This window comes from Anolis sagrei, chromosome 1 (assembly GCF_037176765.1).
Source record: "Anolis sagrei isolate rAnoSag1 chromosome 1, rAnoSag1.mat, whole genome shotgun sequence".
Taxonomy (NCBI): domain Eukaryota; kingdom Metazoa; phylum Chordata; class Lepidosauria; order Squamata; family Dactyloidae; genus Anolis; species Anolis sagrei.
In genome coordinates, this window is record NC_090021.1 from 78,663,018 (window position 1) to 78,689,032 (window position 26,015).

At 36.0% G+C, this 26,015-nt stretch overlaps 1 protein-coding gene across 3 annotated transcripts in view; it reads left to right on the forward strand.

Moving 5' to 3' along the window:
- Positions 1–26,015, forward strand: part of REPS1 (RALBP1 associated Eps domain containing 1) — a 61,302-nt gene extending 35,287 nt beyond the window's left edge. For 2 of the 3 annotated variants that reach the window (XM_060753459.2, XM_060753460.2), the window contains exons 10-20: positions 5,681–5,761; positions 8,821–8,908; positions 10,582–10,683; positions 11,252–11,321; positions 14,723–14,844; positions 16,424–16,488; positions 16,662–16,844; positions 19,084–19,179; positions 22,860–23,008; positions 24,144–24,249; positions 24,710–26,015. In XM_060753459.2, the coding sequence (XP_060609442.2) occupies positions 5,681–5,761; positions 8,821–8,908; positions 10,582–10,683; positions 11,252–11,321; positions 14,723–14,844; positions 16,424–16,488; positions 16,662–16,844; positions 19,084–19,179; positions 22,860–23,008; positions 24,144–24,249; positions 24,710–24,778 (1,131 nt within the window). In that variant the 3' untranslated portion in view covers positions 24,779–26,015. The remainder of the gene's footprint in view (positions 1–5,680; positions 5,762–8,820; positions 8,909–10,581; positions 10,684–11,251; positions 11,322–14,722; positions 14,845–16,423; positions 16,489–16,661; positions 16,845–19,083; positions 19,180–22,859; positions 23,009–24,143; positions 24,250–24,709) is intronic. The other variant, XM_060753461.2, reaches the window with a different exon arrangement.

The following is a 26,015-nucleotide window of genomic DNA, read 5'->3' on the forward strand; positions in this document are numbered from 1 at the left end:
GCATCACCAACCTGCTAAGCATGATACTATCTTAACCATCACCAGACTACCAGGCATTATATATATTAACCACCACCAACTGCTAGGCATGCCACTATACCAACCACCATCAGTTGTGGGGCATGACACTTCTACCTCCACATTTTTACTGATAGATATTAATTTCGGACAACACCTCTAGATAAACATCTAGAAAAGACTCTGCAGAACATACACCAGTTTTGGAATTGCAAGAGCACAAGGAGCCCCCAAGTAGGAAAAAATAGGGACAAGAAAGTTTGCAAAACCAAGGATGGGAACTCAAAGAAGCCAAGGGAAATCACTTGGATGTTAGATATTTGATACACGTATAATTTTCTTCTGCTATGATTACATTGTTGTCCTCTGTTCCAGCTTCAGTACTGATAATTTTAGTTTCCACAACTTCAGAATAGCTACTGCTGTTTCACTGTGCTTTCCATCATTGCTGTCATATCTTCAACACTCTGAGTGTTCTTTATGTGGATGGAGTTCTGCTCTGATGAGAAAATTTAAGACATATTCCAGTGGAATGAGGATTCATCATGTATTGTTCCCCAGGAACCTCAACACTTACGAATTGATGTCCATCTCAGAAATAAGGATTTACTTGCAGACATTCCCATAATTTACACATATGCTTTAGAGACTTTTCAAAAATGTGAATCAGTTTTGGCATAATCTAACTGAACTCCTCAACACCCAAGGAATCAGACTGAAGATACTCCCCATACACCTGATATTCAGGGAAGTTGTCACCATACACTATGGCTGCCTAATAATACTCAAAGTAACACTTGTAATGTGGTTATTTTCATTCACTGTATATTGTTCAGGATGAAGGCAATAGATATGGACATCCCTCAGAAGGGTTTCATGCCCCATGTCAGGTCAAAAAAAGTATTAGTTGATGGCTGGTGCAGTCCAGCTTAATGAGGGGCATACCTTTTCATCAGTCATCAATTGCATTTAAATAATAATAATAATAATAATAATAATAATAATATTTATTTCTTACCTGCCTCTCCTCACTGCTCGAGGTAAGTTACACCATTTCTAAAACACATAATCAAAACACAATAATTTAAAAACACTCCATAGAATACACATATTAAAGAATATTTCCATAAAATTAAAACACATAAAACAAAAAATAGACATAGAATAGAAATTTAAAATTTGTCATTAAAATTGGGTAGACCTGCTGGAAGAATTAGGTTTTCACTTGTGTCTTAAATTCCGACAGCTGATCTAGTTGTCAGAGCTCTAGCAGGCAGGGGCATTTAGAATTCTCAGCCAGAGAGCTATCATATCTCAGGAAAGTACAAATCCGACGATTCTATAGGATGTAGTCATATCATTAAAGTGGAATCATAGTGCTATGATTGTGTAATGCCCCCAGCATCTCTTACTAAGCATGAATGACAGCAAAACAGAAAATGGGAGAAAACATAAGACCCCAGCATGTTACAAGGACATAAATCTTAAATTTCACCATCAATATGGAAATCATAAGAAAAGTGAAAGCTCATGAAAGAAAATGGCATCCCTGTGTGGATTTTAGTAGATATCTTTAGTATCTGTAAGGATATACTGATACAAGCCATACTTAACTTTATTATTGCTTTTCGTACTGTCATATTAGTTTTGAATAAAATATTTGATGGGACATGTTTTTCACTCTGGTACAAAAATGTATGTATTGGCCAATAATACACTTACTTCATTAGCTGAGATATACTATCACTTAAGAATATCTTCCCTGCTGTTATTTTTGCACAAATGACAGGTGAATTGACTGAATTGCCCATGGACCCTTCTTCCTCAGTATTTCATAACAATAAAGTGATGCTCAAACAAGACTTTTCTTTACTTCTAAAGGTTATTTCCCAGTTCCATTTGGAGCAATATGATATGTTCCCTACATTCATACAAAATCCTTTTCTGGGTCAATCTCTTCATTCTCTGGATGTCAGAAGAGCATTGACCTTTTTTGTAATTGTACAGCACCTTCTAAAACGTAGTGCCTTGTTGAATATTCAGGTTGTAAAAACAGAACATCCTGACTCTTCAAAGAGAATATTGACATGCGTTGTAGAAACCCTTCACATCACTTACCAATTAGATAGGTTACCAAACCAGGAATATTTTGGAGACATTTTGCAAGAGTACTGGTTGCATTAAACAATCTCTGTGAAGGTTGTACTGTTGCCAGAGGTGTCAGAGCAGTGACATGGTCACAGCCATCAACCTTAATTTCTTACCACCATATGAATGTGAAATTGAAAACCTATGCCTCTTTTGGTTGGTTGATATTGTCCTCAATTTTGATATGATATTTAACACTCCTCTTATGAGTTGCTATCCAGTCACTTGTTTGAGTGACAAAGAGCAAGAACAAGTTGCTTATCTATAACTGGTTCTTTGAGTGGTCATCTTTGAACTCACACAACCCACTTTCCTCCACTTCTTTCCATGTGCTTTTTTCTTTTTCGTATTGGACTCAAGACTTGAGGAAAGGCTCACTTGTATGTAATTAATGAGCGGGTGGGGGGCAGTGTTCCTGCTAAAATTGCCCAATTCTAGAATGTTCCATTCGTGGCTCTTTGCAGATGCAAGCCCCCCTCCATTGTGAAAGTTGACCAGGTGAAGAACCAGTTGCAGGTAAGCAACCCATTATTGATATTTCTTCTTTTCCCTCAATTGGTCTTTAAAGGTGAGCTATTTTTATTCTGTTTAAAATCCATGACTTCATCAAAAAGTTAGTGTGTGGGTGTGGACTGTGGTGAGGATCAGCATTTGAGACAGGGCATTAGATTGCCTAACCCTAAAAAGTATGTGGAAGTTTTGCATTGTTCTAATATAGAGAAACTACCCTTTAAGCAGACATCTTATTTAATAAATTATGACTTGATCAAAATATTTATGCTATATGTAAGAAAAAATCCTCTGTATGACAGTCATATCAGATATTTGAACAAGCCTCTGCTTACTACAAATTTAGATCGGATTGTACTTTTACCATACATATCTTATTGAAAAGTTATTCAAAATTATGGTTACTGGGTATGCATAATCATAGCTGCATAATTTAGAATGATTGATTGTTAAAGTAGATTTATCTTTGTTTTATTTAGTATTTGAGATTCTGTTGAAGAATTCTCGTGCTTTTTATTAATCAATATATTTATTGTGCTAGCCAAAAGGCTATGACAAAGAGCTATAAAATGTACAAAACAGAACATTCAAGATAAAAAAGGACAGAAGACACTAAAAAGGTTATCAAGCTCATGCAAAAAGGAGCACTTTAAATATTTTATATTGAAGCTTTATCAAGGTTTTCTAGTATGGTAAATATTTATGTTTACTATAAGAGCAGAATAAATATTTATCTAGTGTTGTGTATATACTTTGAAATATAATGCAGCTTAAACTTCAAGTAACAATTTACTGTAAATTGTTACAAGTAAAATTATTGACAGTAAATCACTGGGAACATACCCTAAAAGAGAATAATTAATTATTACAAAAGTATTTTGGCTTTGTTTTTTAGAACTGTTTTCAGTAATATTTCTAATTAATGCTAATTTCAAAAGAACAGAAAAACATTAATTTGTAAACCTCTCCGAATTACCAATAAAGTTAGGTATTTTTCTAAGTAGAATGATCAGCCTCAAACAAAGACCAAAGAATACAATGCATATTAAACGCCAGTACAAGATTAAGTTGTAGACAGGTTTATTGTGAGGGGATAAAACAAGATATGCTTTTGTTTTGCTTATTAAAGGAGCAAGATAAAATACAACAGGCATCGAAAAAATCATTTGCCATAGAAAAATTCCTCATGTTCTTTCATTTTTCCACTGATAGACAAGCAGACACAAATAGGCAGAATCACACTGGGGTTGTATAGTTCTGTATGTAGTCGTGGAATTGGATAAATAGGCAAGAATTTGATGTTGGCCAGGATCAACCACAGAGCAGTACTCACCCCAGGGGTGAGAAAGGTGGTATATAAATACTGTAAATAAAATTAAATAATAATAAATATAGCAAAACAGCTCCTTACAATAGAGTACTTATTGCCTTTGTTTGTAGGAAGTGAACTTATGACTCCAAGATCCTGATTTGATTTTTGGAGATTACTGACATAACCCTCAAGCACCTGTTCAAGGGAGTAGGGAACATCAATAGGAAGTTCTGAGACTGAAATATCAGATATGTCAACCATTATTTTTAGAATGGCTTTACTGGTTGTCAGATATGGAGAATAGTAATCCAAAACAACATTTATAGGTGTTTTGAGTATATTGTACAAGATCCTAATAATCTCTTACATTTATGCACAGGAATTGTGCTGTCACAGTAGAGCTCTTTTAACTTCTTAAAATGCAGGCTGCTTTGAAGTTCCCTACATACAGTATGCTGGGGGAACTGTTAAGAAAATTCAGAACTAAAGATTCTTCAGGTTACAGTGATCTAATTCCACAGTTTTTGGTATTTTGGTATTTTTATTTTTAACATGTGGAGCATTTAATGTATTGGCATTATGTGATTTATTAACATGGCAGATTCTATTCTGTGCCTGTTCTCATGGTAGCAAATGCTTAATTTTAGACTCTTACTAATGACAGATTTCCATGCGGAAATTATCTACTTCGTATTAATCTACCTAAAATGTCTCTCATACACTCTCCTAGCCATTTGTGAACTGTTCTCAAATAGCTGTTCCCGTAGTTAGGTCCTGCTCACATGGCTAGTAAGTCAAACATTCTCCTAGCCATGTAGCAGCTATTGATGGGTAAGAAGTTTCTGGGTTACCAGGTAAACGTATCAAGGTTGCCTCAAATGGGTTTGTTGCTGTGTTTTGATTTGGCTAATAATTACTTAACATTCCACTAACTGAGAAACAGTAACATTTCTTTTCTGAGGATATAATCTAACTTTCTAATCTTAGAAAATATTTTAATTGCTTTGATGCTGAATTAATTGCTGTTGAGTCACTTGGGGAGGAGGGATTGAGCATGAAAAACTTACTTGGCAGTAATATTTTATGATAGAGTATATCTTGTAGCCTGTTGAAATTATTGCCAAAACAGATTTCCTTATTGATTGACAGAGTTTGAAGTGCTAATCCTTTGCTTTGTTTCAATTATAAATTAAGTATTCCTGTGTCTGCATAAGATGTATTCAGATTAAAAGCATTTTCAAGAATTGCTTTCAAAAGTCGGATATGGTTCTCTTAATGCTTTTGTAATACACATTTTTAAAATCCAATATTTTATAAGGAAAATATAAAGCTAATTCTACATTTATGTTGTGATATGTAGAAAACAAAAAAAATAACAGCATCAAAGTATTCAGAGACTTCCATTTCTGTTGGCTTGATTATATTGATAAAATTGCATGCTTTCTTTCATATAAGCAAAATCTGACTTTTGCTCATACGATACTCATTTGGTGAACCCCTATAATACACGAGACAGCTGAAGACGCTTTTGAAAATATGAAAACACCTATCAAGTATGCCTTTAAAATTTGGGTATTGGCAATGTTTGGAAAGCCAACAACAGCTAGTGCAACCTCTGAACTAAGCTAAATTTTCTTTAGAGAACCTTTACTCTTTCTCTCATGCTGACTTGTCTTTCCTCTGTCTGTTCAGCAGTGGGAGACATTTAGTGAACGCTCCTCAAGCTCACAAACCCTGACCCAATTTGATTCTAACATTGCACCAGCTGATCCTGTAAGTCAATCACTCAGCTTGCTTGATTTGAAATTAATTTTATTAACTCTGAATTGTAATTAATTGTGTTTTGCCTGTTAATGCATGGTTCTACAGCGCTTGATGGATAATGATGGCAATCCTGATTATCTTAATTTGACTTAACATTCACTGGAAGAGTTTTGTATTTGTACACTACTTCATATAAAAATGTTCATGATTTCATATTGTACATCTATGCAAGAATGGAAGAACTTTTGGAGCATTTTCACTGTGCTGCATGTCACCAAACTCTTATTAATTTTATCAATTGTAACAAATATATGCTATTAAAGAGCTATTAGTTGTGAGGCTCATCAGCTGCCTTGCACTGAAAAGGGGTTGACAGTTGAGAAATGTGGTGACTTGCAAAAAGGGGTTTTCGAAAAAAAACAAACCTCCGTACTATTTTGGATAATTTTCTGCCTGAAAACTGTGGCAAAACACATTCACACACAACCAATCTGTCTAGAAACATGGAGGAGTTTTCCTCCAAAACCTCAGCTATATCCCTTTGTCATTTTTGGCTACAAATTGCTTGAAACTGATGACGTGAGTTGCCAGGACAAGTGAGTGTGTCTGATGGGGAAGGGTACACAGATGTGAAATTGCCCTTAACCTATACACACCCAGTGCCCTTGAAAGATGTGCCCAAATATTTAGAAGTAACAATAAATAGTTTACTGGTTCCTCCTCTGATCTTGGAGAAACGAACATGGATTTTCCATATCATTAAATAAAGTCTCCTTGCCATACAATAATTACCGTTTGTGACATGCTAGCCCAGTGGCCATTAACGTACTCTAAATTTCAGTATATTTACCTAAACTCAGTATAAAGATGATAATAATAATAATAATAATAATAATAATAATAATCTTTATTTATTACTCTGCCACCATCTCCCCAATGGGGACTCGGTGGCTTACATGAGGCCCAAATGACAATTACAATGAAGAAAAACCAAAAACACAAACCGAAAATGCAAACAATAAACAATAACATCATAGTTACATAAAACATATGAATACATAACAATTTAAAAAATATGCACAGGCACGATAATAATGGGCGGGCTACATATAGTGATTAAAAGGACAAACTGATTAAAACTAATTAAAAGCTCGGGCGAGATCAAAGAGGGAAGCAGGTAAATTACGGAGGAGGGCTCATTTTAGCAGGAGTTGTGGAATCAAGCTTTCCCATGAAGTGGGACATATACTCCAATGACAGAACTTTGAGGCAGAGCAATCATGTGGGATTATATACCTACTCATCAAAGGCGCTGATTAATAATTCAGCCCTGAGAAATTATTTAGAAGATCATATATTGTGTATCGATTCTTAATGAATGTTTCAAATATACTTTCTTTGGTCTAATGTTTTGCACCATCCTAAACAGTCTTTCAAATTATGGCATTATTCTCCTTTACAAACAATAACTTTCCAAAGTTATCAAAATATGAGTATAAGCAACTGGAGCAAGAGATCATATGAACAAATAAGATCCTGGAGTAATAATATTGCAGATTTTCTTGCATTGAATGAATAAATCTTCATGAGACCTCAACTTACATTTATGTGAATATGCATAAAATGCAGGAATTCTGCTGCGTTAGAGTTCCAGTTACACATATTACTCAGATTTAAATACACATTAATTGCAACTGTCCAAAACCTCTCCAGAAAATCTGGTATTACATGATGGCATCATCTCACGCATTCCTCCTTTTTATGGTCTTAGTAAAACCAAGACACATGAGTGAAGAACTGCAAGAACTTCATCACACTTCCTTTCTGTAATGCAACCTAAACACATATTATGGTATCACCATAAATAAAAACACCATGTTGAAGAAAGAATGACCATATTCTGCATTTGGGGGAGACATGGGTAAAACTGCCATGGCTCAATACTATAGAATCCTGGGAGTTGTAGTTTTATAAAGTCTGTAACCTTCTCTGCCAAAGCGTACTGGTGCCTGATAAAACCAGTAACCCCCATGATTCCATAGCATAGGACCACGGCAATGAATTGGTGATAATCTGCATTAATTCAACAGTGTAGATGTCCCCATAATCAGACAAAATGAGAAATGTAAAATTCCGCTAGAAAATGCATAATGTCTGTTTATATAGAACAAGGATTCTCAAACGTTTTCAGCCACAGAGCTCTTTTTGAAGCAAAAGTTTCTTGGAACCCCAAGAAATGTTTATATATTATTTTATATATTATATTATTATATATAGTGTATATATATCAGGCATGGGAAAACCTTTTGATGCATTTGAGTCCCCTCCGAGGTTGAGAAAGGCGGGATAGAAATTCCATAAATAAATAAATGTGTTTTAAAATTTGACAGACAGGTCAGGCCAGTGGCAGATAGATGGAGTCTTTATGTGAACTAATTGATAAAAAACCTGAACAAATTCCTATGCACACTGTATGTATCTCATTTATAGTACAAAAAAGGAAAAAAGGGCAATTCAATATTTAAAATAAAGAACAATTTAGACCAACATAAACTTAACTGTATTTAAGTGGAAGACCCCCAGGGCGATCCAGTCCAGCCCCCTCTTCTGCTATATAAGAAAAGTGCAATCAAAGCACCCCCTGAGCTGTGGAAGGGAAATAGGGTTTTGGAAACAAAGAAGGCAAAGGAAAAAGAGATTGGGTAGCAAGAGAGGCAAGAAAAAAAGGCTTTTGGGCCGAGGGAGCTGAGGAAAAAGGGCTTTTGGGGGCTCCCTGGAGTACATTTTGAGAACCACTGATATAGAAGAATCCATGTATATAACTTTACAGAGAATATCAGTAGAAGTGCCTGTCTCCATTGGCCCCACAGTCTAAAAACACACAAGCAACACAGAAACATAGAAAGGAGTGCAAAACAGAAAAGAAGGCGTGGTGGCATAGTATCCTTGGAGTGGGTCAATCTTGCTGACATTGTATTCATGATTTCAGCTTTTAATAAAAAATATATGGTAACTTAGCTTAGAAATTTTGCTTTAAACTAAATGGATTTTATCTCTCTGTGTTGTAGGATACTGCAATTATCCATCCTGTTCCTATTCGGATGACTCCAAGCAAAATTCACATGCAAGAAATGGAGCTTAAAAGAACTGGGAATGGTAAGCAGCAGTTATTACTCTGATCTCTGTCTCAAACTAGCAATAAAGGCTGGAGAGGAAGATGGAGAACCCCACTTCATCCATGAAGTACTTGTTGCCCAGCCTGCCACACTAGATGCCTGAAGCTAAAAACTGTAAACCAAGAAAACCTCAATTTTTTTCTCTTTCCTATGCATCTCAGTTAAGATGCAACCTTTAAATATCTTGAGAAAAACAAATAACTTTCATTTCAGTGGCTGCAATGAAAATATGCTTGTATCTCAACAAGTTTTGTGAATTTGCATTCTAATATTAGTAAATATTAATTTTAAAACTATTCTACCATAAAGTAGTTGAAACAAGATTTAAAATTATTAACATATCCCTAAAATTCAAAACATAGGAAAATCACATTGTTTTTTAAAGCCTCATTCTTAAGAGTATTCAAAAAATGAATCCAGTTTGTCCTGATACCAGATTTCTTTTGGCCTCATGTATTGCTTTAGTTAAATCATGAACTCCTTGACATACTCAAGCTGATTGTTCTCTTAGAACCAAATTAGAAATCTTTCATAATCAGAGTGGGAAGTAACTATAGGGGCCATCCAGCCCAACCTGCTAGGAAGAAATAGCGAATACGTTCTATTTCATGAACTAGCTGTACCCGCCACACGTTACTGTGGCCAACCTTACCTCCCTCTTTCTCTCCTTTCTTCCTCTCCTTCCCTTTTTTCTTTCCCTCTCTCCTTCCTTCCCTCCATTTTATTTCCCTTTCTCTTTCCCCCCTTTCTTCCTTCTCTATGTATTCTTGGACTACAACTCCCAGCAGTCCTCCTGATCGATCTATCTTCCTACCTATCTCTATATAAACTATCTATCTGGAGGATTGGTGGGAGTTGCAATCCAGGAATAGGAAATTGGAAATATGCAGGAATTGGGATGCTCTCAAAGAAATCTAAGGAGAAGAAAGCTTGCATCTTGGAAGCAGTGCATTTGGATGATCCTCTTCTTCTAAAGGACCTGGTCCAGGGGAGCTGTAGTCAGGAAGAGAGTGTGGTTATGCTATTGTGTGTTTTGTTTTCCGGGGGAGTAATTTTTGCGCATGCGCTGTAGCGTCTTTTTGCATTTTTGGCTTTCCCCCCCTGTTTTTTCATGAGTGATGGTCACTCATTGGCCTGATAGGTGTATTGTATCCAAATTTAGTGTCAATTCGTCCAGTTGTTTTTGTGTTATGTTAATACCACAAACTAACATTACATGATGCTTATTTAATAGAGATGTAATTCGAAAGTATCAAACTGTGAATCATTTTTTCCATCATGTTATTAGTGAAATACAAAATATGACAGAAATCCAGTGTTGTTCTAGTACTCAACTACTAGTGTCACAGAACTTTCTATTCCCTCCTCCCTATAGCCCTCTAATGACAAAGCTGGTTTCATAAAAGTTAATAAGACCACTAGAACAGGTTTGATGATGAAAAGGAGCTCACTGGATGACAGAGGTTTGCCCCTTCCCAGTCTGCTAATAAATCAGTTCTATCATCTGAACTATTGCCTTGAGACTATTGATAGCTAATTATCCTTTCAGGTTTCATAACTGAATATGTATAGATATATACATAGTCAAATATAGATCTTTATGGAGTGAGATCTCCTGAAACTCCATATTAAATATCTTTTATTCTTTTTTAGATCACACAAATCCCACCAGCCCTTTACTTGTGAAGTCACCTGACATTGCAGAAGAAAATAAAATGAATACATCTGTAAAATTTGTAGGAGGAAATACAGTTGGCAAGTATTGTGTTCACTTTCCAATGAGAATGTCAGCCATTCCAATTCACTGAACATTTTCAGTAGCTATAACTCAGTACTAACTTGGCTGCTCTAGTTTATGGTTCCATTAGAAATAGCCTATGATACTTTACCAGGAACATGTTTTTAAAGGTTTTGTGTTTGGTTCTGTAGCTGAACTTTTCACCCAAGCTAATCAGAGTTGAAATTTTGTCCCATGAAACAAGAGACAACATTGTTGGAAATGTTTTCTAGATATTGTTTGCCTCTCTAATGCTCTCTTAGTGCTTTTTATTCTTTCAGTAGACATCCATAGATTAACTTGAAATGACTGAATACTGATCATAAGAATACAGAGTTTTTGAAAGGAAAGTGGTTGTGATGTTACATGTGGGACTAAATTAATTTTAGGCATATGTTTGTAAAGAAACCTATTTTGCTGACTTTGTCAGTTATGTCCATCAAAGGCTACTTACTGATAAACTTGTACACATTACAGTTCTGAAGCATAATCAAGTTGTGTTTAATAAACACAACATGTGAGATTTTATTTTTCTTACATCAACAGATGGTTACAGCAGCTCAGATTCCTTTACTTCAGACCCAGAACATATTGGAAGCACTGTAACTAGACAACGGTAATGAGTTGCTTTCATTTTAAGAATGTTGAATGAGCACACTTCCCTGAACCCCATCCTGCATCCTAAAATAAAGTTTAGTCTAATACTTCCTCTCATTGTATAGTGATAAGTAAAAAAAAAATTGCATCATTTTGGAGGGAGTCGATTGCCAATAGTACAATTTTAGTGTCCATCTGATTGATTAAAGCAAACATGGTTAGGTATCTTTGGTAGGGAAAAGGGGAGAAGGAGACAAAAGAGCTGATGAACAATTCTTAAGTATTTATTTTTAGATTCCTAGAGCTGTATGCAATTAGCCATTCACAAAAAGACAGCTTTAAGTTATTAGGTTCCAGAGCAAACTGGAAAAAAGACAAAACATTATATTTCAGTCACCTTATAATTCGAGTTGGTACATTTTTTAAAAAAAGATGTATACACCCACAACAAGATTAAAATTTTAATAATAGACCAGTGTTAGAAAATTAAAAGAAAAACTTGTAAGTGAAGTTTGCAGCTCTGGGCTTCGACAATGTTAATACTGCATTCATTGCTATACGGGGAATAAATTACCTTACATATATTTAAGATAAACTTTGTAACTGTGTTTAAATATTTATTATAACATATATTATTTAATATATTAACATAGACTTTGGATAATCACCATAGCTGTTAAAGTTGTCCAGTTTTTGGGGGCACCCTGTACATGTTTTGTTTATTTTTTAAAAGGAGGAAACTGATAAACTCCAGATGTTTCTGTCAACTGTAGCGAGCAAAGCCAGTGATAGGGGATGATGCAATTTATATCCACCACTTCAAAAGAGCCCAAAGTTCCTCTTTTTTATTAATGTATTTTTATTTTATCCTTATAAAATATAATAAAATATGGAATAAAAAGTGCTTATTAGGGAGAAAAGGGATGATGTGGGGTGAAGACTCAAGTCAGGCATAAGTTCATATAACAACTATCTTGAATGGAAGTAGCTGAAGAAGAGAAAAACTGGTGTTTTTGGAGCAACGGGCTGGCCCCACATCTCTGTGTACTGTAGCCTAATGGAATGAATTATTTACCGATTACATTTGAGGGAGGAACTTGATGTAATCCTGTCTCTCCCACAGTAACACAGCCCCTGCAATCTGGTATTGTTTGATTGTATTGGATTAGATGCCTTGGAACAGTGAACTCCCATAATCCTTAACCAGTAGGACTGATTGTGCTGTGTCCTGAAGTGACAATGCATAGGGTATCAGCCCTCTGATCCACATTTCATCTACAGCAGGCATGAGCAAATTTTGGCCCACCAGGTATTTTGAACTTCAACTCCAACAATTCCTAAACTGGCTGGGATTTCTGAGATTAGAAGATCCAAAACACCCGGATAGCAGAGGTTTGCCCATGCCTGATCTAGAGTCCTGGAAATAAATGCGTTAAAATAAACTTCTAGCCTTCAGTTTGGAGATACAAAGTTGTAGATGGGCATTGGCAGTGTAGATGAAAGGTTTGGAATTCAAATGAAAGCTGTGATGGTTCAAAATTATTTTGCAGTAGTGCTAAGGAATATATCTAGGAAGATACTTTTCATACTACTTGGTCACCTGTTGATAAACTCTACAAGCTAGCTGGCATTGCCCCCCACCCCCCCACCCCCGATGTGCAACAGGAAGTTGCTGCTAAATGTGAGAGAAATAAGATTGAACACTGTGAAAGCCACCCACTACATGGCTACCAGCCTCCTCCCAGTAGACTCAAATCAAGGAAAAGCTTTATGAGAACTACCACTCCTCTTGGCGTCCCTCCAGCAACAGCAAGGGTATCCCTCTGGGCAGCTAAATCAGGAAATCCTAACTGGATGGCCCCCCACGAGGGTCTTTCTCCAGGGGCAAACCAAGAATGGGCAACTTGTAAGTCCCTGAATAGACTCAGAAGTGGAGTGGGCAGATCAAAAGACAACTTAGCAAAATGGCACTACCTAAAAGAATCCCACACCTTATGTGACTGTGGAGCAGAACACACAACTCTGCATCTGTATGCTTGTCAATTGTGCCCTGCCTCATGTACAGAGGAGGAATTGTTGGAGGCTACAGACAATGCTGTTGCTGTTGCTTGGTTTTGGTCAAAAGCCACCTGCACACCTTCTATTTTTATCAGTTTTATACTGATTTATTCAATGCTTTTGATACAAAATAAATAAATAATACTACTTGGTAAAAAGAGATTTTATAGAAATATTTTTTGAAATTATACAGTAGCCTTTTTATGGTGGTGTAATAGATCCCTGGAAAAATTGGGCCTGTGTGTTTATTTATCCTATTTATACCCTGCCTTTCTCAACCCTGTAGGAAACTCAAGGCGGCTTACATATATAGGCAGTGATTCGATGCCATATGATTCGATGCCATATAAACATAATAATCATCATTATCTTTATTTGTACCCCTCCACCATCTCCCTGAAGGGTACTCAGGACAGCTAACATGAGGCCAAGCCCAAAATTACAATACAGCAGAATAAAATACAAAGAAGCAAAATAACATCAAAATAAAATACATGAAATAACAAAATAAAATAAACAGGTACAAAATAACATGATAGATAAATTGAACACAGTGGGCGGGCCAAATGCACTAGAATAAAATTGATGAAACCCTGGATGAGATAAGTAGTAGAAGAATGTGTTTCTGAGGGAGGAGCTCAAAAGGAACAAACAGTGGGGTTAGACAGACCTTCATTAAGGGCGGGGGAAAAGTGCATCATGAGGACAGAAACTGTAGTTGGAGCAGACAAAATATGGAATATATGTTCATACATACATAATAAAATAAACATATTTAAAACACATAAAACCTTAGACCACTATTAAAATCACGTCAAACAAGATAGTGGATTGTCATCCAGAAGTACAGACATCCTCATTGTAGTATAGGTGGTTGTCAGCTCAGTATAATGCTTTCTGGTTGCTTTAGATCAGGGACCCTCAAACTTTTAAAGCAGAGGGCCGGTTCACTGTCTCTCAGGCTGTTGGGGGGCTGGACTATATTTTGTGAAAAACATGGACAAATTCCTATGCACACTGCAGATATATTATTTGTACTGCAAAAACATGAAAGAACAATAAAGTAGTTAAAATGATGAACAATTTTAACCAACATAAACTTGGGTTCAAGTTTCAATGGGAATGGTGGGCCTGCTTTTGGCTAATCAGATAGTCAAGTTAATTCAGGTTGTTGTTGTTGTTGTGTGAGTTGAAGTTGTTTTGGACTTAGGGTGACCCTAAGGCTAAAGTTTAGACCAGGGGCCGAGTAAATGACCTTGGAGGACCGCATCCAGCCCACAGACCTTAGTTTGAGAACCCCTGCTTTAGACCTTTTGAGTTATAGGTTGCAATAGATTTGCTGTACTTTTAAATATTTTCTAGGTCACAATCAGGAACATCTCCAGACAGTGTTGCACCGCCGCCACCGCCACCACCAAGGCCTCATCCCTCACACTCTCGGTCATCATCTTTAGATATGAACAGGACTTTCACAATTACTCCAGGTAAATGTAGCTCATATTCTTATATGAAGATTTGATGTATATTTTTATGACTCCATATTCAGAAATGCCTACATTGTTACAATACTCAGTATAGAATTATTTATTTTGTCAAGTATATATACACCAACTTCCAGAACGATTTGTGAATTGGTTGAAATTGGCTTAGGCTATGAAAACTCATGCCATAGTAGGTTTCATATTCAGAATGCAACAGCCCTTTTAAAACATAATTTCTTATGACAACAAGCTAACATGGCAGCATTTCAAAGGCACGCTGGAAAAGACTACTTGAAATGTTCATTTTGCAAATTTAGAAGACAATCCCACAATTTTACAGAATTTTAGGTTTTAACTTAGCATTCATGAGTTATGTAGAGTGAGATGCCAAACAATAAAAAAAGTTATTCAAAGATTTTTCTAATTATGTTTTTATCAGATATTCTTCAGTTACAGTGGCATTGTAAATATCCTTATCCTAACAATTGCCCTTCCAGCAGTTATAGGAATGTTACAAAAGTGACAAAATGTTGAATCTGCCGATTGGTTGTAGAGTGGATTGGAATGTGCAGTCTCCAAGTTTTGAACAAGATAGCTTCTGTAGGTTTGTTTTTCAGTTGAATTTGTTTGTAACAGGTACATTTTAAAGTGTAACTCCAGCCAGAAATATAGTATAGGGAAGGGTTAACACCCCTGTGGTTTTTGTTTTGCTGTCTATGCTCCTGTTCAGAAGATTGACCTTACTTTCTGTCCCTGTCATAATTGGATTTTCAAAAATTTGGCTTCTTGTGGAAACAAGAATTGGTGATAAAGCTTCACTGGAGACACCTTTTCCCCACAATTACTCAGTAGTGAATTTTCCTTCCTAGCAGTAGATTTCTCTCACTTCCTGTTGTCTCACCTCCATTCTTAACTATGAGTTGTTTGTAACTCGGGAACTGTCTGAAGGTTGCTTTTACATAAGATTGCAGAGTACTCAAGATAATGTGATTGGAAATCTTCACATGATGTAATTTATAAACTGATTTCAGAGTCCAGTGGGGTAATCCAAATGCCCTGATTAGAATGGTGCTTAGTGGTTTTGTAGTTATTTCCTAAAATTCCCATTAGCTTTAGTGAAAGTTTACTTACTAATAGGCATGCATAGGATTGTTTCCTGTGTAGTCTAGATTACATGAGTTTAATCAGCAGAGCAGAAATAGGCAAGCACCGGGGTGGGAAAAACTCAAAGATCTGTGTTTCTTACCACTTCCCTATACTAGGAATTTCAGGCCAAAATGTGGAAAATTATATTATTTTCTCTCTTGACTTTTGGAACTCAGGTTTTTGAACTCATTGATGAATATTGTGTCTCACTCATTGTACTCTTAACATGCCAGATATTAGTCATTTCAAGCATAATTTAAGTTCCTAAAGCAATAGAATGACACAGTATTTAAAAGTTGGTAATAATGCAGTTTTTTCTAAAATAAAAGTTTTTCAGGAGAGAAGCAAACAGAAAGATGTCCAGTTTTTTCACCCAATTGCCTTAGTGTTTCCAGAAATTGTAGACCTACTTTATCTCAATTTCACTGTCTTTCAGGTCAACAGCAGACTGGAGTGATTGCCTATCCCCCTGCAGTGCCTCCAAGACCTCCGCCCTCACAGGTATACTTTCTGTAGACTTCTTGTCACAATTACAGCTTCATGGTATCTATTTATGGTGTTCTTGTCACTGTTGTTTTGTGGCCAGCAGTCCTTCTACCAAGCTTTTGCCTCCATCCTTTCCCAAGTAGTGAATAAATGCTTTGTGCCTTGCCTCTCACCCTTTTCTGTTGTAGGCTGGAGGTCATGTTCATCGTTCATCAGATGCTGAAGGTATAATAGCTCATGCCAGTACCTCACCTCAACAAATACCAGAACAGCCAAACTTTGCAGATTTTAGCCATTTTGAGGTTTTTGCAGCATCAAGTGTAAATGAAGAAGAGGATGAAGAAATTGAGAAACACCCTGAAGTTTTGCAGGTTAGCAATCATTGTTCAGTTTTTGAATAAATTATACACAAGTATCTTTTAGCTGTTATTCTGCTATGATAGCAAGACACAATTAAATTATGATTATTATTATTTGCGATATTTGTATACCTCCCTTCTCAACCCCAAAGAGGACTCAGGGCAGTTCACAGTGTTGGCAACAATTCAATGCCATTGATGTCTTGATTATATGATAGACTTTCAAAAGAGCAGTGGAGCACCATCAATTGATTGGTAGTGTAAGATGTTACTGAAACAAACATAGACTGAGCTCAAACTGCTCTGTGATGGACCACAACAGCCTGGGTGTGTCTATTAAGATACTAGACTTTTTAAAACCTACCAATCCAGATACAATACCACAAACTGTTCCTGAATATGTCTCTAATTAAAAAACCAATTTTTAAAACCCAAACCAATCAGTAAATATTTAACCCTGAACACAGATTCAAGTAAACATTTCTGTTGTAAAATGACTTTTCTGCCAGATTATTGAAGTTTCAGAATTGCTGAAATTTTCCTGATGTAGACTTAGGTGGGAGTCAGACACCATTATGAAGTATTTTTGTTTGTAGTACCTGAGTTATAGAGCAATGGATTGAGTGATGTAATCTCATATTAACATGAATATATATGTACAGAGTCCAGAAGGAAGATATACTATTCAACTGTACAATGTTTATTATTTCACCTTGTCAGTAGTATTATAATGGATTGGAAAAAATGGTTTTGTGGTCACAAATGGCACCAAGTTGATAAAAGGCCCAATAAAACATGCATGTTCCAATTTCATGGTCTCTATTAATTAAGCAAAAAAAAATCCAGTATCTGAATAGAAATCTGGTTTGCAAACATGTGCATGACTAGGAAACAATGTATTTTAAGACACATATTTATTACAAATATATATTCCATTTTCTGGGGCACACAGAGACAATTTATAAATACTTAGAATACATTAATACTAAAACAGCATTAAGATGAAACATAATCATCCTGAGAAAATGTTTTTTTAAAATATAATGAGTTAAAAAGGGGAACTACACTAAACCCAATATCTAGTTTTTTAAAGGTATTTTTCACTTTTCAGGAAAAAAGTGCAAAAAGGACAGGGCCAACTTTCAATAGTCTAGTCCAGAACTCATTCAGGGTGCTTTTCCTAACCAGGTGTATTTGTTTTCTTACTTTATTTATTTATACCCCACCCTTTTCCCCATTGGGACTCAAGGTGGCTACCATCCACAAAATCTAAGCAAATACAATAATTTTAAAAAATTACATATTACTGTGTGGATATACAGTTAAAATGCAGTTAAAATAGCATCAGTTAAAATTGTGTTTGCCCCCCTCCCCCAGAATCCCAATCACAACCCCCCAGCAGCATACCCCTCATCTGCCCCCAAATGTCTCTGGGCACAGAAAAGTCTTTATCTGCTTCTGGAAGGCAGCTACCACATAGAGTGCATGAAAGTGATCTAATCATTCATGGAATTCTTTTTTTAGGTAGGCTTTTTATACTTTATCATTTTAATGCAGCGGCTTTTGAACTTGGGTCCCAGATTATAACTCTACAAACCCTGAACACTGACCACATTGATTTAGGTTTCTGGGATTTAATGTTGTGACATCTGAAGACCCAGTCTTGGGACCCCGATTTTGTAGAGTTTTTTTAATAAATGGGTTTTGTCTTGTTTTGTGAACTTCATTGGAAGTTTTTCTGAAAAGCTATATATATATATAGAGAGAGAGAGAGAGCTTTTCAACTATATGTACTCCTAGATGAAATTGACTTGGCCACTCACTATACCAGGCATCCTCAAATGCGACTGTTTGGGTCTTTATCGCTCAGAAGCCTTAGCCAGCTTATTAATTGGTCAGGAATTCTGGGAGTTGGAGACCCAAAAAGCTGGAGGGCTGCAGTTTGAGGGTGCCTGTACTAGAAGTTGGTTATATATGTCTTATCTAAATTTATATAACCAAGGTACAGTGATGGTCAAATCAACTTCATCTAGGAAAAATTACAGCTGTTTTACTAATTCAAAAAGTCTCCCATAATAGTCTTAAAAAGCAGCATTGTACTCTTGCATTATGGCTGCTTTGGTTGTGCCATCTAGTTAAATGCAAGCATTTAGTGAATTTTAAAAACTGGGCTCAATCCTTCTGTAAACCTGAAACGTGTTTCAAGCATTGTTTGCTTGCCATAATGCATTTCTGAATTATTTGTTTCCAGGCAGAAAAGCCCTCTGATTCTACAGGACCTCTTAGAGTTGCCAAAACAGAAGGAAGAGTTGAGGATAAAGCAGTTTCGAGCACCCCAGCCAATGTGGTATGTAAAATCTATATCTATTTCCCATGTGAACTTCGTTTAAAATGCATTAACAGTAATCTTCAAAGGTATCACTATGAAAGTTCTAATCATTACACTTAAATGGAGAACTTTTATAATTAAATGGCTTGAATGCTGGACTAGGACTCTGAGACACCAGAGCTTGAATTCCTGCTCAGCGGTAGAAACCAACAGGGTTACTTTAGGCAAGCCACACTCTCAGACTTTGAAGTAGACTGCTTTTGAACAAATCTTACTGAGAAACCCCTCTGATAAGTTTGCCATAAGTTGAAAACGACATGAAGGCACACAACCACAGAAAAGGTATGCTTACTGCAATCTATGCTACTAAGCAAGGCAATTGGATATGTGTACATGTCACTGAAATGATTCCAATATGCATATTGAAGACAACTATGAGCATGTTTACTGAAATAACACTTTTGAAAGAGAGTAATAGGCATGACAGATTTATTCCCCTTTTTTCACACAAGAAGCAGCTGCTTTTTTTTCTCTTTTTTAAAGTACCATAAGAGATGTTTACTTTAGTGAAAGCTAGGAGCATGTCTCCTTTGTTAACTGAGGCATACCTGTATCTACATTATTTAAATTTTAGAAGTCATTTATATGAAACATTTTGCACCTGTTTAGGTCATAAATTAAGTCCAGTGACTTGTTGCAAAGAACTCCTAATATTTTCTTGGAATGATCATTTTAGTCCAACTACATCTATTTGTCATGTGTGTTAAAATATGTAAAGTGAAAGTTTGTCTCCTTAGTTAATTATTCTCGAATTCCTTAGAACCTCAATCTGAAATATGAGAGCTACTTTAAGTTATTATATAAGACCACTTCCAGGGTTATCCTATTCATGTTTACTCAGTAAAATATCACAGCACCTTTATGACCAAGAGACTTGTATGATACTTTATTTTAGAAATTACCATAAGAGAAGCTTTCTTTAGTGAAATAAATAAATCCTTTAGTAAAAAAATGTATTTGCCACAGTATAGTTTTCTGTAATCTACAAAGCCAGCAGCTCTTCTTTCAGAATTCAAGTCTTAGAGGAGTATGGCTCTATGAATAGTTTATTTGCCTAATATTGTGGGTTAGTGATTGCCTTTTTATTTTTATGATTTATATTTATATTTTCATGTATAAGCTTCCTTGAGTATAATTTTATCACAGAAAATGTAGGATATACATGTTTTAAAAGCTGTGGGTGAATTCGAACAGTATACTCTGGATGGTGTGCTGGTTAGCTTCCTTCTTTCAGTACTTCTACTCTGATTTATAAATACCTTGACTACTTTGTAAAATGATGAATAGTTCCATTAAGACGTATCTGAGATGACGGGATTTGTTGATGGCTGTCTCTCCATCTTCGAGCAGTGAACATTTGTGTATGAACTTGTCTGTGTCTTTTAATACAATATTGTGTTGACTTGTAGCTCAAATTGATTATGTAGTTTTGCCATCTGTGTGTAATATATACAGATACTTCCTTTGGATCTTGTTGTTCAACTTCAAGGAATTTTAATGATGGCGGCTCTTCTGTCTTTTCAGTTTAATACACACCCATATTCTGCCACATTCAGTTTGCTTTACTTTTCTTACTAGCATTTTGGGCATAACCTGGATTCCTTTAATAGCTTGGAAAAGAGAAAATGAGTTATCATTCTAGAGCTTTGGTATCTACATACACTAGGGTCAAACATAATCATCCTATTGTGACTTGCTGATTCTCAACATTGTCACAACTTTCTCTAAGGCATCAATAAGATGAGCATGTGTAATTTGCAGTATTTGTTCATAAGGTTTTTATGCAGCTAATTAAATCTAAGTAACAAGCTGATAACATTTTTGGTATATATTTTAATTAGAGAAGGCTTCTTGAGCAATCCTCCCACAGAGTTTATCTTGTTAAGTCTAATATAAGTCCTTTGTGCTTACTGTCAGCATATTTTGAGGGGTGACAAACTGGTTCTATTTTGTTATTATATATACATGTGTATAAATCAACCTCATGTGTAGATTGAGGGTGGGTTTTAGTGTCAAGATTATGGATTATGCAATTACCCATAAAAATCTGAGGATAAAAGCTAGGGGCAGGTAAAAAAAATTATTTCCTCCTCTAAAAAATGTGTAACAGGGACAAACTCAGGAAGAGCTAAAGAGAAAAGGATACATTTGAAGGGTTGTAATTCAGGTGGGGAGGTTACATTGCATTGATTATCTTAAAATATTTACATCCGTACAAATATAAATGAGGAGAAAATGAGAATGCAACTTGAATAATGGGAAGAGGGAGAAGAGTAAAAAAAAGCAACCTAGCTCTATTGGGAACCCAGAGTGACAGGAAGTAATCATGATGTGTGTAGCATATGAGAGGAGGCAGGGTATCAGCCGTAAAAGATTCTCAATGGGATTTCAGTGCCAGTGTGAAATGCATTTGTATGAGGTCAGATGACCTTTAATACATGATCTAAGCACCTAGTATACTATAGAAGAAAAACTAACTTTTATACATTTGACATTACATTTAAACGAGGCAATCATTAATTCTACCCTTTCCTTGGTGCCTTCCAGATATCTTGAACAACTGTTCCCATCAACTCCAGCTAATATGGCCAATGATAAAACTTCGCAGGAACTGAAATCCAATATATATATATAGAGGCACCAAATTAAGAAAACTAGTGCCATTGTCACAATATGTTGAACATTTCCAGATTTACAGAATTCCATTGGAAAGGTTATGACTAGTACCATATCCATTTTATGAGTCTAATTTATCATTCTTGTTAGTAGATTATGAAAATCAATTATTTGTTTTATTAACTATAAGTATTTTAAATAAAACTTGGTTGTGATGAATTGTATTGGACTCTGTGGGTGACTGATTATCAAATCAAATCATTTATTTTGGTCATTGACCAGCACATGAAATAGAAGTCACATTTTCATACAAACTTGGTATGTTTGGTACATTAAAAATATAAATATAACTACTGAAGTACAATATGGGTGAGGGAAACAGGGTAAAAACATACAATGCACAGATCCATCACCAAATTGTAGATTCAGGGAAGAAGATTACTGGACACACAGTTAACTTTTGGGACTAGTCATTCCCTGACGGATTTTGTATGCTGCTGCACAGAACTTTGCAACATTGTAGGTTGTAGCTGAATTAGTATTTGCAAGTAGCAGGGAGGTATAAAATTGTCCTGAATGGCCTGGGTGCTTGTATATCAGAGGTAAGATAAGCCTGGCACGGATATCCCTGTAGAACAGGTACTGAAGGAGCACGTGTTCTATTGTTTCTACATGACCCGAGTCACAGGGGCAGAGTCTCTCTGGGAAAGGGATCTTCCGGTAGCGGCCTTCAAGTACAGCTGAAGGGAGAGCATGGCATCGAGCCAGGGTGAAAGGCCTTTGATGAATAAGAACCTCTTAAGTTTGTTAAATATGCCATGGGGAGGCAAGATATCTGCTGCCTTCATTGATAAGGAAGGTTGGAACCAAGGCCAGGTCTAGTTGGCGCTCTGAGTCTGTGATATATTGTTTAATAAGTGCTTTGGCTTGATTTTAATCCATAGCAAAAAGTAGACCTGGAGAAAGGGGTGACTGATTAATTTATTGTAGTATGTATTATTGAACTGTCTTTATTCTTCCAGGGCAAAGGCACCACCCCTCTAGCACCACCACCAAAGCCTATACGTAGAAGGCCAAAATCAGAGGATGAACTGAAACTGGAAGCTGAGGAGCATGCACAGAAAGCAGGTGTCATTGCTGCTGTTCTTGCTTCACAGCCATCTATTCCTAGGTAACACAAGTCAAGTACCTCTGATATTGAGACATTTTTATTTTAAATAGCAAACTTACCTCTTAAATAGCATTAAAGAGAAATGTAAATAGTCTGATGCTTGAATTGTTGAATTACTAAGTAAAGGAGGTGGAAATAAGCAATGAATCCAAAACTCAAAGAAACAAATGAAAAGTATAGTGTGTATCTGTAAAGGCAGACAAAAATCTTACATTTAAAGTGTAATAACTAAAAGCACACTAAGACTGATTTTAATTGAAAAAGCCATTTATTCCATCACATCACATTTCTTTTAAGCAGAGCTACATACACTGAGCAGGAAAATTTGGCACTGACTGCTTCTTAGGGAACTGCACAGGCTCCTATAACGAGGGCAGTGACTTCAGTTCCAAAAAGCTACTCTTGCTGGATTTCTTACCATGCTCTCTTAAGCTTCACAATTACTTTTAAGTTAATAAATATCACACTTCTTGGTCAACTTAAAATTTAGAAACCAGATAAATTATATAGAAGCATACATCCAGCACAGTGTACTGGTTTGAACACTCAGATTTGAACCATACCCTAGGAAGACATGGTTCAAATCTCTACTCAGCCATGGAAATCTGCTGGGTGACCTTGAACAAATCACATGACGAAGGCAAGAGAAAATTCCCTCTTAACAAATCTTGCAAAAAAAAGAGCTCCATAATACGTTGAACTTTGGGTTGCCATAAGAGCGAAACGATTTGAAAGCCCAATAGCACATGAAGCATATGACAGCAGCTCAGTTGAATCTAGGCTAGCAGGTTTTAGTGAGATAAACACTGCCAGGCCATTTGTCAGAAAAGAATACACAGTCAGAACATACAGTTTTGTCCTTGCAGCAAAACGTTTCAAAATAAGAAAATTTCAAAATAGTACAATAGTGGATGCACATTTAAGTGTAGCTGTATAGATGGTGGCCATTGAAAAAAACATATACCAGTACTATAACATCTATCTGTGTGTATGTGTGCATGCATGAATGTATTTATTATCACCTTGCAACTAAATATATATTAAGGAGGAGCAAGGAATTGAGTATTAACTAATTTCAGGGAAATTGAAGCCATTTAACAGTCTCTAAAAACTATTTCTTGAAATATCTCCTCAGATCAGTGGGAAAGGACAAGAAGGCTATTCAGGCATCAATCAGACGCAATAAGGAGACTAATACTGTGTTGGCCAGACTGAATAGTGAATTACAGCAGCAATTAAAGGTAACATATACCTTTGCATTAAGAACTCTGTACAACCATGCAATTGTCTTCAGAGCCAATTTTTAAAAAATATGTTTTTGAAGGTATTAGAGTTTATCATTTTCCTTATCGATTCTGCTCCTGCTTCCTTGGTATAGCTAATATGTCTGCATTGGTTGCTTAAGTTTGCCAGATGTCCACTCTTTGAAATCTCTCTTGTCACTCTTTATATTTAATGCATACTTTCTTTCCCCCTTAAAATTCAGCAACAAGCAATTGTGCTAGATTTCTTTGATTTCTTTACAAAAGGATCTTCAATGTGGCTTGTATAAAACAATGAAAATGTATTAAGAATATGATGGGATATGTATATAACAGACTTCAAGCTAACATGTTGATCATTGCATCTAAAAGGGACTTACTGTTTTTCAGAATAGCCTTTTGCATTGTAATGTGTAATGGGCAAATCTTTCTCTTATAGGATGTTCTTGAAGAGAGAATTTCACTGGAAGTTCAACTGGAACAACTTCGACCTTTCTCTCACTTATAAGCCAATTGCCGTTAACTGTGAACTAATTAACTCCGAAAGGGGAAATTGGGCAAAAAGGCCCTATCAGAAGCCCGTATGTTCAGCTCAGTGCACTCTTAACATTTTTTTTGTGATTGTTTTGTCCTCTGTCCACAGTTGTATTTAAGTAACTTTTCTAATTTTAATACAAAGAATGGAATACGTGTTTCCTTGAATGTTCTATATATTGGCACTGCCAACCTTCCCATTTTGGGGGAAGGACACACTTTTTAAGTTGGAGCAAGGTTTCTACAACTTCAGTGGCCTATAATCCCAATCTGGAATTGATTACCTTATGGATTTTTCTATATTTTATGTCAAAAATCATGAATAAAAACATCCCAGATATCCAAAGGAATATCTGTCTTTAACGTAGAAGCACATAGATTTATCATAAAGGTCTTTTACAATGCTATGATTGTGTAAGAGAAGATGAATGGTTGTGGTCATTAATCCTCTCAAATACCATATTTTTCCAACCTTGCAACCTTGGAATTTCAAGCCACTTGCCATCTTGATCAACCCTTCACCTTCCAAGTGCCACACAAGTTCTTTAAACTACCTTGCCATACCAAATGAATTTGGCTGTCCTTTCCCATTCATGTATTTCATATGTGACCACAGCTTGACGGTTGTTAAACATTTTCATTCATGACCCAAATTTTGCAGCGTGCACGAAAGTGCATCCCTTCTGTGAAAAGATTGGGTGTTAATCCCAGTCGTGGACATTTCCTGAACACCACCTGTAGTTGCATGCTTTGCACATTGCTCTTTATAAACTGACACATATGCCAGACTTTACTGTAACATACTCTATGGTCAAGAAATGTGTCAGTACCTCAGCTCTTCTTTCCCAGCCTTTTCTCTCACAAATCTTTTATTTTTTCTTTTTAAAGGGTTGGGTGTCCATTCTCCTAATGTCTCCAAGCCATATTCTTCTGGCTTGTAGACAGGTTTCATTACTAACACAAAGAATTTCCTGAGTGTATCCTGCTATTCAGGTTGATGTACTGTATTAGGATTTGTTGTATATTGTATAATACACACCTTTTGATCTCATATGTAAATTTGCATTAATGCTGACTAACAGCAGATATTCTATTTAATGGCTTATTCTGGCTGTGGGATCATAGATGTTAAAGTGCATGGATGTATCTCAGCAGAATCAGAACTAGCAATTGTGTGATTTTTACACCAATAAAACAGCACAATATTTTAA